The sequence below is a fragment of the Stegodyphus dumicola genome, chromosome 5 (genome assembly GCF_044657685.1).
Source record: "Stegodyphus dumicola isolate Sdum_Otavi_A_Nest chromosome 5, ASM4465768v1".
Taxonomy (NCBI): Eukaryota; Metazoa; Arthropoda; class Arachnida; order Araneae; family Eresidae; genus Stegodyphus; species Stegodyphus dumicola.
In genome coordinates, this window is record NC_140772.1 from 185,993,786 (window position 1) to 186,006,953 (window position 13,168).

The 13,168-nt window shown below is 31.2% G+C and overlaps 1 protein-coding gene across 1 annotated transcript in view; it reads right to left on the reverse strand.

Annotated features, from left to right (window-relative positions):
- Rpi (Ribose-5-phosphate isomerase) overlaps positions 1-13,168 on the reverse strand; it is a 54,602-nt gene that overhangs the window by 38,837 nt on the left and 2,597 nt on the right. The window contains exons 2-3 of the mRNA XM_035377982.2: positions 7,786-7,846; positions 7,311-7,366 (exon numbers count right to left, since the gene is read on the reverse strand). Coding sequence (XP_035233873.1) covers positions 7,311-7,366; positions 7,786-7,846 — 117 coding nt within the window. The remainder of the gene's footprint in view (positions 1-7,310; positions 7,367-7,785; positions 7,847-13,168) is intronic.

Genomic DNA, 13,168 nt, shown 5'->3' on the forward strand with positions numbered 1-13,168 from the left:
TCCGTTCTAAACAATTGTATTTTTATTAAATTAATATTTTAATATTTTGAGAAAATGTATGTTATGTAATAATTGTTACTAAATTTAAGTATGAAACACACCCACAAAAAATTTTTACATGTTTCTTAATTTATTTTATTAGTTTCCTTTCGTAAAGCACAAGTGTCCCATCACTTTTGTGAGACACTGTACCTTATAGCTTTAGTATAGTTTTTTAAAGGTTTTACATACTGCATTTAACATTTTTGTGAAAACGGTTGAGCAGAGCACAATTTTTGGTTAAGGACATTGGTGTAGCAAGCATAACTGGTGCAAAGGGCACAATACCTTATTGGCACCTCCCCCCCCCAAAAAAAATATATATATTAAAATAATACATAGAACATACTTGTAATAAAAATTTAATACAAATAATAAAAGAATACAACATTTACTTTAAAACACTCATAATATATTACGAATAGTCACTACCTAACTATGGTTTTATAAAATACTATACTGCTTTTCGGGATAAGTAGGGACACAGGCTCTGATTAGGCTTTAAATTTGAGGCAAAAAATCTAGTTAAAAAAATAAGACTAGAGGAATGAATTCGGAAATGTGGCTGTGTCAGTGGAAAAAAAGGACATATGGTCATTTAGAATTAATTATAAAGATATTATTTATTTTACACATTTATATAACTGTTTTAAAAGGTGTACAGTTTTTAAACAATGAAAAAGTTAATATATCTTATATAAAAGTAGATATATTTAATAATAATAACAATAGTATAATACATTAATACAATTAATTATGATATTCTTCTTGCCTTCAATGAAGCAGAAGCTCTAATGGAGTTTTAGGTTCAGATTCTTTCCTATAGGGGAGTAACATCTTGCAGTCACATTTACTTTATTGTAAATTGCGAACAATATAGTTTATTTTGTTAGTAATATAAAATTTGAATATTGTCTATCTCTCGAATTGTTTTATTGAATGCTGTTACTAATTTCACTTGTTTACTGAATAACAGAACCATCAAGTAGATGCTAAAAAGTAAAATGCTTATTAAAAATGTCTATAGTTATAGTTCAGATAATTAATAATAGTTCAAGGACAAAGGGCTTCTAAGATAAGACTATAGTACATTGTCTGTTATTGTTTTAAAATAATAAGCACTAGATGTACATGCATTTCATTTAAAAAAATAAAAATATATCACTATTTTAGAAAAATAAAGTGTTTAGAAAGGAAGAAGAAAAAATGTTCTGTATACGGAAATATCTGATTGATTTACTGTAAGCACAATCATTTGTAACATATTTTATCAGACAAATCAAGAAAGGAAATAATTAATTATACATACAAAGTCCGTAATCCGGACTTCCATTATCAGAATGATCTATAATCCGGATCTCAAAGCCAGAAACTTTTTATTATTATTATTATTATTATTATTATTATTATTATTTTTTTTTTTTTTTTTTTTTTTTTTTTTTTTAACGCTTTATGCTTCAGCATTTACGCATGCACGTTGGGAAGACGTGTCTCCAGATACGTTAAAAAATGCTTGGCATAATTTATGGCCAGCTACCATATTTCATGGTGAGGACGATGAAGATGATAGCCGCGAATTTGAAGGTTTTCGGACATTGCAAACTAAAGGTGAAATTTTCCAGTTATTGGATTTTGTAAAGAAATGTGGAGAAGCATTAATAAATGAAGATGATATAACAGAAGTTTTTCATTGCAACGAAAATGCCCCAATCATCAATCAATTAACGGACGGCGAAATCTGTAGTATGGTTCTAGATCCATAAAATACTGCTTCCGATAGTGAAAAAAAGTGACAAAGAGGTTATTGAAAACGAAAAAATTTCACTTGACAAGTTAGTCGGTATTCTTGACACAGTAATTACAGGACTTGAACAGTGGAACTTTGTAACTGAACAAAAAATTATGTCTGCTTATAGAATTAAAGAGAAAGTATTAGCACAAAATTTGAAGCAACTTAAACAACTTACATTGAAAGAAATGTTTAATAAAGTAAACAAATAAATATTAAGCTTTCTTTTTGTAAATTTTGATACTCTTTAGATCGTAATTGCTCTTTATTTCATTAATTACGGTTTCATATTTTTAATTGTATAATTTCTGCATGTCATCTTACCAGATGATCTATAACCCGGAAGATAAATTGATGATCTATAACCCGGAAAAAACCCTAATCCAGAATCGAAGTCCCGACAAGTCCGGATTACGGACTTTGTACTGTATTACAATAATTATTAATTTAAAATATATTTCCCAGACATCAATCAAAGTAAAAATTGAAATTTTTCTAGAAAATCTTATTTGTCTTAGGAACATTTGGCACTCCTGTGTAAGAGGTACCTAGGCATGATAGCACTTTTAATTTTTTAAGATATTAAAATCTTTGTTTAGTTATTTATATGGTACCTAGGTTAATTTTAAGTGCACAGAAACAAAAAGAGATTCTGCAGAGAAAGAGATGTCATTCAGTGGCTGGCATCCTCTTGACAAAGTAAAAGTCACTGAGTGAGAATACAGCTTTTTACATGTGTATTTTTATTTCCACTTCATTCGTTCTCTATTAAAAGTTCCTTTTGCCATTTTGTTCACTGGCATTACCATGTTGATTTTTAAAATGTTTTAATTTTTATAATTTAAAAAAAAAGGATTTTTTTTTTAAATTTTCACCTTCAATATCATTACTTCTTTTTTTCCTTAACTTCTTTTGCCTGTTTAGTTATATTTTGACCTTCTATGATTGATATATAATATATATACATGTGTGTTCACATAAATAGCTTAACATTTGAAGATTTCCCTCCATGTGTAACAAATTACTCAAAATACCAGAATGACCTAAATGGGCTCCTAAGACTTGATCTTAACTACCCTTCTAAGAATGTGGCAATCAACTTAACTTTCTGAAGCCAGCTGGTACAGCAGTTGTACCACGAAAATGACTTTCTTCAACGCTGGCTGTGGTACAACTGTTGTACCAGCCATGCCCTCCCTATTTTAGAGAATCGCCTATGTGTAGATCTCTGGGTGGTCCATTGTCACTGTTCCAGAATAGCCGCTAGCTACACATCATTTCCCTCTTCTTATCAGTTTAGGTACATTTTGGCAAAAACCGCAGGTTTTGTCTCGCGCCAATATACTTGAAAATCAAATAGATGCTCTCAAACTGTCTCATAATTTTAGTACTAATTTTTTTTTACTACTGACTTTTATTATGATTAAAACGTCAGCGATTTTGCACGCTCTTTAAGCTTACCAGATTTAATGCTTTTTAATCATAGCAAATAAGAATAGATTAACGTTTTAGATTTAATGCCCTTCTAGAAAATAGGTAAAACTGCTTTTATCGTTTACTTCCTTTTTATACTTATGAATAATAAAATGAACTCTTTCAAAGTGCTTCTATTATGTAGGCAATTTTATCTGATTTATCAGGAGATAAATAACAGACAATTGTATGCATAATAGTTTTTGTGATTTTCATTCATTCAATGATTGCTTTCAATGATTTTCATCGATTGTAAATTAAATAAAATCAATTTATCTTTAGACCCTCTTTTAGGATGAGATCTGCCAAAAAGTATTTAAATATCAGTAAAGCTTACGTTACTTCTAAATTGAATCAAAACATCAGTTACATTGTTTAAATTTCGGCCAGTTTTATTTGCTGAAATTCTTATACTCTTCAAGAGATAAAGGGAATTCAGACAAGTTAATAAAAAAAATATCTTTAAAAAAGGTTGTTATTTTGTCTGTAATACGGAGTATGTCAACTTACTATTAAATGTATGAGAATTAGGATTGGATTACGGAAAAGCACGCGAATACTATCTGCTTAAGGGGATGGATGCTTTCATGTAAACCTTTTTAAGAGAAAATTGCTCGCATTTACATTCCTGGTGGAAAACTCCACATGTAATCAACCCCTTTTTAGGTATGATTGGATTAATTTTGTTCGCTTACTAAATTACATCAGAGCACACAACAATTACCTGTATAAGGTAAGGGATGCCTTCACGGAGGACTTTCTAAGGGAAGCTGACTTGTATTTATGTTACACAAAATCCATGAATCCAACCCTTTAGCCAGGATTCAAACCCGAGCAAGCTACAAGTGTTCAGTCACCTTTACCGTTCTACTGAAGGGCCCGTAAAAAAATTGATAAAGAAAAAGTATTGAAATAACTGGTTTAATTTACTACCCTTTATTTCTCAATCGACAGTACATAAATTACACATATGAGGGGATTATTTGTGAATAAATAAACTGTATTGCACTTTTCTCCACTATTTCGTATTACGATGGAATTATTGCATTTCAAAGTTATTTCTCATGATTTAATTTTGTTCCGTTCGTGATTTTTTATTTTTTTAAAGAGAAAATTTCACACTTTAAATAAAAAAATACACGAAAAGATATTTTATGCAAAATTTGGCGTAAGCAGTTTCCTTAATTTTGCTTTGAAAATATTCCAGGGTAATCGTTTTCATCACTGGAAGAAATGAAGAAAAACAACTTTACTACATTGTAAGTGTCAACACCCAGTATGTCCTTATTCTTTTGAAAATGTGAAACATTACTCTTTCTAAAATAAATTAGAAAATATATTATGTGCAAATAGAATATTCGTTGAAAATGAAAGAGACTTCAACATTTGGATATAATGATGGTTTTAGAGGAAATTTCTGCCTATGAAAAGAAATTTACGAATAATTAATTCTTCATGAACATTTAAAACTATTCTGAAAAATACTTTTGATGACTGCTGATATTGCTGCTTTTGATGATTGATGAAAAATACTTTTTGAAAATACTTTTGATGTATAAGTTACAGATTTTTTTTCTCTGCTAACATAAACAAAAGCCAATTTTACAAAGAAAAATTTACAAAAGATATACCTCCTTTGATTGATAGTCCTATGTAACATTTGTTAAAGTTAAATGATGAAACAAAACCAATGTATCCCAGTTTTTCTTTTTTATATTATAATAACAAAATTATCGAAAAAAGCAGATTTAAAGCTTTGTTATTGTTATGTAAAGCTTTATTATTGCTGTAAGTTCATCTCAAAATCTAATTGTATTGAATCTCATTCTAATCATCTAATGGTAATAAATATTATTATTATTATTTCTTTAAATTACGCATTACCATTATTTTGTTAATAAAAATATGTTATTAAAAATCGCATTTCAACCTGCAGACTTACAAAGCTAGTTCGTATTTATTATATTTTGTAAAATTTTGTTCTCGTTTTCTAATTTCTAATACGAAAATACGCGAATATAAATGAAGTGTGAAAACATAGTTATAAAATTCACAAATTATTGCCGAGATTGATCAGAAATAGTGAGTGAAATATAAACATTGCATACATTTTGTTATAAATCAATAGTGCACTGGATATGCATAACTTCATTTAAATAAAAGCAAAATAATCATCGAAAAAATCGCAAATCTAGCAACCCATCTACTATGGGACAGCGTCCGACAAACCTGTAAATTTTACTGCATCCATGCAGGGGGACTAACGACTTTTCTCATTAGGAAAATGTCAAAGAGGGGGCAAAACAGTTTCCGATCGTGCCAGTCTGAAGGCTATATTATGAGAATTTTGGCCCGGATTTAGAAGGTTAATATTGGATGTCCCTTCATCTATTATTTAACCGCTTTTGTGAGATTTCTGCTTTTCACTAGTACAGTCAAAAGTCGTTAATTCGGACACCCATAATTCAGAATGATCTATAATCTGGACCTCAAAACTAAAAACTTTCTGCGCATGCGCCGCGTTGACACATGCGCATAGGCGTTTACGCGTGCGCGTAAGACCTTTTACGACTGCGCATATGAATGTGCGCAAGTGCAGAATATGTTTTCGCGTACGCGTTTTATGTATAATGGACGTATAAGCTAAAATTATCTAATTATCTATTTCAGTTAATGTTGATGATTGCGTTGTTCCTTAATTTTTGAATTGGATCTTGCTTATTATTTTTTACAGACTGTAACAGCAATTTTATAAAAGTAAGCTTAAACTTTCGATTATATCGAATAGAATTTCCGATATATATTTGTTAATATGTAAAGGATCTAAAGCGAAAGTATGTTTTGAAATCCGAAATCTGTTTATCAATTTCACGCTGCTCGGCGGGGGAAACGCCGCGGCGGGCGCGTAATGAATTGGAAGTTGATCTGTCAGCACTATCCTTATCTTCAGCGCAGATGTTTTTATTTTATTTGGCTTATAATTCCTTACCAAATGTAGTAGTTCATCTCGATATGCTCCGTCTTTGATATGATTTAAAACAAGTTCCTCGTCATTATAATTCGCTTCCGATAGCAAAGAAAGTGACAGAGGTTATTGAAAACGAAAAAATTTCGATTGACAAATTAGTCGGTGTTCTCGGCACAGTAATTATAGGACTTGAACAGCAGAACTTTGTAACTGAACAAGAAATTATGTCTGTTTAATAGAATTAAAGAGAAAGTATTATCACATGAAACGAAGCAAAACTTAAACAACTTACATTGAAAGAAATGTTTAATAAAGTAAACAAATAAATATTAAGCTTTTTCTTTTTGCAAATTTTGATACCCTTTAGATCATAATTGTTCTTTATTTCATAAATTACGGTTTCATATTTTTAATTTTAGAATTTCTGCATGCCATCTTACAAGATTTAAACTGATGATCTATAATCCGGAAAAATCAATAATCCGGATTCACCGAAGTCCCGACGAGTCCGGATTAACGACTTTTGACTGTAATAATAGTGTTTTGTGGCAATAGAGATTGCTGCAAACAATGCTTCGTTATAATATTCCAAAAATCGAGTAGGAAGTAAATAGAAAATTACAAATGAATTGTTTTATGATATAGAAGTTATGCTGCCTATAAGAGGTACAAACATACGTAAAAATCATGAGGAAGTTGTAATTAATTAGCCTTGGACATCTGTATCCTTTAAGCGAGGGTAGCCAGCAGATTATGTTGATTTTAGGCAGAGCTGTTACAAAAAGTAGCATGCTATGAATACATCAAAAAGAAATCTTAGATTCAGATTTAATATTGACAATTATGATTGATATTATGCATGTAAGACTCTTCTAATGAATGTTTATTGCTGTATTACTTTTCGCAATTTATATTTTGTTATATATGCACACTAGACACTAAAATGCATTTATACAATTATAACAACAATTTAAAGGAGAAATGTAATTAATTCTAATTAAATTTATAAAAGCTTACACATTAACAAAATTTCACTTTTACCTGTATAGAGGTTGGAACACATGAAATCACCAAACTTTCTTTTTTTATCTTAGAAGCTAAACAGAATAAAGAATAAATTTAAATAATTTTAAAATATAAATAAATTTTAAACTTCCATTAAAATATTTTTTTTACACAATCATACAACAGAAACATTGACAACATCATCAGTATTTCAGACACTAGCAGATTATAAAGTGAAGTTTTCAAAGCATAGTATTTTAATTCACATATTAGACTAAAAGAAATGTTATATATTACTTAATATAAAATATACTTACCTCCAAGTATAAAACTATAATAACTTAATATAATTTTAATTTGGAACCAAGTGCTTTTTTTAATTATATAAATACAGTATCAATTAAAGTATCAAAATATTTGTGTCTTAGAAAGGTCATCATTTGTGAACTTAAATAATTAGGTTTGTCAAAAATATAATATGTACAAGTTTGAAAGCAGTTGATTTACAAACCTAAGTGTTCAACAGCATAAATTATAGTTGATCCACTCCCAATTCCAACAGAACAATTTTTCTGAAAATAAACATTTATAAAGAATAAAAAGTGCTATACCTAAAAATCTGATTATAAAATACAGTATAATACAATAAAAAAGCTTCATCTAAAAATATAATAGTTAGTCAGTATTCTCGACACAGCAATTACAGGACTTGAACAGCAGAACTTTGTAACTAAACAAGAAATTATGGCTGTTTATAGAATTAAAGACAAAGTATTAGCACATAAAATGAAGCAACTTAAACAACTCACATTGAAAGAAATGTTTAATAAAGTAAACAAATAATTAAGCTTTTTTTTTTTTTTTTTTTTTTTGTAAATTTTGATACCCTTTAGATCATAATTGTTCTTTATTTCATAAATTATGGTTTGATATTTTTAATTTTATAATTTCTACATGCCATCTTACCAGATTTAAATTGATGATCTATAATCCGGAAAAAACCCTAATCCGGAATCGCCGAAGACCCGACGAGTCCGGATTAAAGACTTTGTAATGTATATATCAGAGTATTGCACAATAAACTACATGGAATGTGAAATCCTATACTCCTCTCTAATGATAGGAGGGAAAAATACTTCTGAAAAATGCAGTACTTATGTACTTATGTATTATTGCTATCATCTTAAATTGATAAAGCTTCAGATTACACCAAACTCTGGTAATCACACATATAACAATTATACAGGCAACCATGTGCATGACAAATATTCAGCTTCCAAGCATCACCACTTTCATATGCATTCTTTTTGTTGTATTCCAAGAGCTTTTATAGAAAAATTGCGATTATATTTTGCCTTGTGCTCAGTTTTAAAATATGTGTTTGCAGGACTTTGCAATAACAGAAGAGAGGTGAAATTTCCACAGGAATACATTATTTTGTCGCAAAATCGCTATAGGAACAATGCTTCAAATCCTTTCTCAAAGCTATAGCTAGGAATTTCCACTGCAACAAAAACCCATTTACAACTAGGTTTTTGTCTTTTGGAAAAAATATATACAGTCAAAAGTCGTTAATTCGGACACCCATAATACGGAATGATCTATAATCCAGACCTCAAAGCTACAAACTTTCTGCTCATGCGTCGCGCTGAAGCATGCGCATAGGCATTTACGCATGCGCGTAAGACATTTACGGCTGCGAATATGCGTGTGCGCATGCGCATAATACGTTTACGCATGCGCGTTTAATGTATAATGGATGGTACAAGCTAAGCTAAAATTATCTAATTCAGTTAATGTTGCAGATTGCGTTGTTCCTTAATCTTTGAATTGGATCCGGCTTATTATTTTTTGCAGACTGTTAGAGCAATTTTATAAAAGTAAGCTTGAACTTTCGATTATGTCAAATAGAATTTCCGATATATATTTACTAATATGTAAAGGATCTACAAAGCAAAAGTATGTTTCGAAGTCCATTAAACAGAAAGTGGAATTGCTGCAAAAAGTGGATAAAGGTATATCCTTTGATTATCTAATCATTCCGAAATATGTTTATCAATTTCATGCTGCTCTCTTTTTTAAACTACCTTTAGGTTCACATCATCTGTGAATTATCCTGGTAAACTATATTAATGGTTTGCAGTTTGTAATAAACATGAATATGCAAAGCATGACAATTTAATGCTGTTACACTTTCTGTGGGTTTGTATGAAAAATCTTGTTATTTAAAAAAAAAAAGTATATTCTTCTACAGAAGTTGACACCATAATGAATTCTTCTATTGCAGTTATCATACTGCATACAGTTTAATCATATAGCTTCACATAAATCAAATCTGACACTCTTTTATTTCTAAAACTATTAAACAGCAAATGTAGAATCTTTAAACATTGCATTCTTCTTTGGTCGAGGGTGGTCTATATTTTGAGGTGTTCCTTGGACTATCGCCAAGATGTTGTTTCATTTATGGTATTTTTCAAATAGTTCATTTACGGTATTTTTATAGTAAGCTTTATTTATGATATGTTTTTTTTAATGGTTCGTTTTAGTTTATTTATGCAGTCAAAAATCTTTAATCCGGACTCGTCGGGACTTCGGCGATTCCGGATTATCGATTTTTCCGGATTATACACTGACTACCAATAAGTATTTGGACACCTGTGATAGAAAAGAAAAACTAACTTTATTCAAAATCAATAGTTGGTAGAGCCTAAACGAGAGGTAATTACAGCGTGGACCCTCCGGGGTATACTTTTCACAAGTCTTTGTATGACAGCTAGTGGTATTTTCTCCCACTCGGCTTGGAGAAGACATAGAAGTTCCTTCACCAATTTTGCACGGGTAGTGCACCCCTGAATTCAGTGATGAAACTCGTCCTAGAGCTTCTTGATAGGGTTCAGGTCTGGACTCTGGGCAGGCCAGTCCATTTGATGAACTCCATTAGCACCATACCAAGCCTTGGTTAACGTCAAAAGATGACAACTGGCATTGTCGTCCTGAAAGTAACAGGGGCCAACCCGTAAAACTGCCACTACTTAGGAAGCACATTGTCATCCAAAATAGTGCAGTAGGCATCGGAGTTGAGCTTACCGTGAATGGGGACCAAGGGTCCCAGCCCATACCAGGAGAAACACCCCCAGACCATAATTCCACCTCCGCCGAACTTGACTGTTGGCACAATGCATTCTGGTAGGAGACGTTCTCCAGGTAGACGCCAGACCCAGACCCTGCCATCCGAACGGTAAAGGGTGAACCTTGATTCGTCACTCCAAAGAACCCGTTTCCACTGATGTACGATCGATGTGCTTTGCACCACATTAACCGAGCAGCACAGTTGGACTTTGTGATCAAAGGCTTTTAGGCAGCAGCACAACCATGAAAACCAAGCAGATGTGCTTCCTTATGGATGGTATTCATTGAAACAATACTCCTGGATGCCTGTTGAAACTCCTCGCAGATGAGGGCCATTGGTTGGGTGCAGTTCTTTCGAATTTCTCTGGACAGCACTCATCGGTCTCTATCTCCCAGTTTCGTTGGTCTGCCGACTCGGGGCACATTCCGAAAATCATCGTTCACCTTCCACTTCTTAATCACATAGGCCACTGTCGATTTTGGGTACTTCAGATCGCTAGATATGTCCCTTAAGGATCGACCACATTTGTGATACCCGATAATTATACCTTTCTCGAAATCAGAGAGCTCTGAACTGCGAGGCATCTTACATGCGACTAAAGCCAATGCTGTTTCCTACACGATATATACCGGCGGAGTCCGTGACATACCTTAGGACCGCAGATATCGTCATTTGCATAGGTGTCCAAATACTTATTGGTAGTCAGTGTAGATCATCAGTTTAAATCTGGTAAGATGGCATGCAGAAATTATAAAATTAAAAATATGAAACCATAACTTATGAAATAAAGAACAATTATTATCTAAAGGATATCAAAATTTACAAAAAAAAAAAGCTTAATAGGTTGATCTTTACAATATGGTAACTGGTAGTTTGGTGACATTTTGGAGGCGATAAAGGACCTGGGACTTTGGTAATAATGTAAGCAGTACTCAGTTCCGATTACGCATTATTTTGTGTGGGGGAAATGAGAGATCATGGGATATGTCGTGATATTAATGGACGAATTACGGTTCTTTAATCGGAAAAGGGGGGAATTTGGACAAGTATCTGTGGATGTATATTATTTTGTATTAAGCTTCATTGTGTGTTGTGTGAAGTAGGGTTGAATAATTTTGGGATTGTATGGTGCTGTCTAAAGTGAATTGTAGATGTGATAAAGAGAATTTTTTTTTTATCAAATTCTATCAAATTCGGAAAAAAAATCGTTCAGTAATTTTATTGAATCCATAATAAAAGTGTATCCACCATGTAAGGAAGATTCGGAAGAAGATTAGGTTAGTTAGACTTTGTTAAGAATGTGAGTAGTATTCAGTTCTGATTACGCATTATTTTGTGTGAGGGAAATGAGAGATCATGGGATATGTTATGTGATATTGATGGACGAATTACTGTTCTTTAATTGGGAAAAAATCTGGCAATTTTGTATTTGGCTTTATTCTGTGTTGTGTGAAATAGTGTTTGTGAATTTTTGGATCCCATGGCCGTAACTAAAGTGAATTCGAAATGGGTATTTAGTGGTATTGAAAAGGATAGTAATAAATGTTTTTTAAGGTTGTGCGAGAGAGAAATAAAGATGTTTTATTATGTTATTTATTTTACCTAGTATCTTGCTTTGAAAGATAAGTATGATTTTAAAGATTCTGAAACAGAAGTAAGAAAAGTGTATCCGCCACGTAATCAAGATTCTGAAGGTAAGTTAGTATTTTTAATTATTTGAGGATATTATTTTTATGCATTGTTGTAAATGTAAGGTGGAAAGGAATTTGGTATTATTGGGAAAATTGTTATTAGCAATGATTTAGTTTAAAGTAATTAGGATTGTAAGGTAATTTTTATTAATTTAATGTATGTGCTCATTTATATTTTAAGTAGTGTTTTTGAATTTAATTATATTTTAATGAAATGATAGTTATTTTGTGAATTTTATGTTTGTAGGAATTTGGTATACGTTTAAGTTGAAATAAACGTGCATGGAAATAATTTAAATATTTGATATTAAGTATTTGTAATGCTTGAGGTATGAATTCGTTGGTGACGTGTATAATGTAATAGATGATTTAGAGGTAAAAGTTTTTGGATATTCTATTTATTTTACATGTGGAAATGTTGATATTTGTAAAGGGTAAATACTTTTTCGCGATTATGTAATTTCATATATGTCATATATGTTCTTTTTACCGGGTTTAAAGATTGAGAAAATTGTCATGTATTATCGTGAAATTTTTTTAATTTATGAGAAAAAAGCAGTGTACATGGATATAGTGAAGAGTGTGCGCAATGCCATTTTTGTGCAATTCTGGGATGTTTTTTTAAGTAAAAATAAGTCGACGTGTACATGGTTTAGTGATATTTTAATGAAATGATAGTTATTTTGTGAATTTTATGCTTGTAGGAATTTGGTATACGTTTAAGTTGAAATAAATGTGCATGGAAATAATTAAAATATTTGATACTAAGTATTAGTAATGCTTTCGGTATGAATTCGTTGGTGACGTGTATAAAGTAATAGATGATTTAGAGGTAAAAGTTTTTGGATATTCTATTTATTTTACATGTGGAAATGTTGATATTTGTAAAGGGTAAATACTTTTTCGCGATTATGTAATTTCATATATGTTCTTTTTACCGGGTTTAAAGATTGAGAAAATTGTCATGTATTTTCGTGAAATTTTTTTAATTTATGAGAAAAAAGCAGTGTACATGGATATAGTGAAGAGTGTGCGCAATGCCATTTTTGTGCAATTCTGGGATTTTTTTT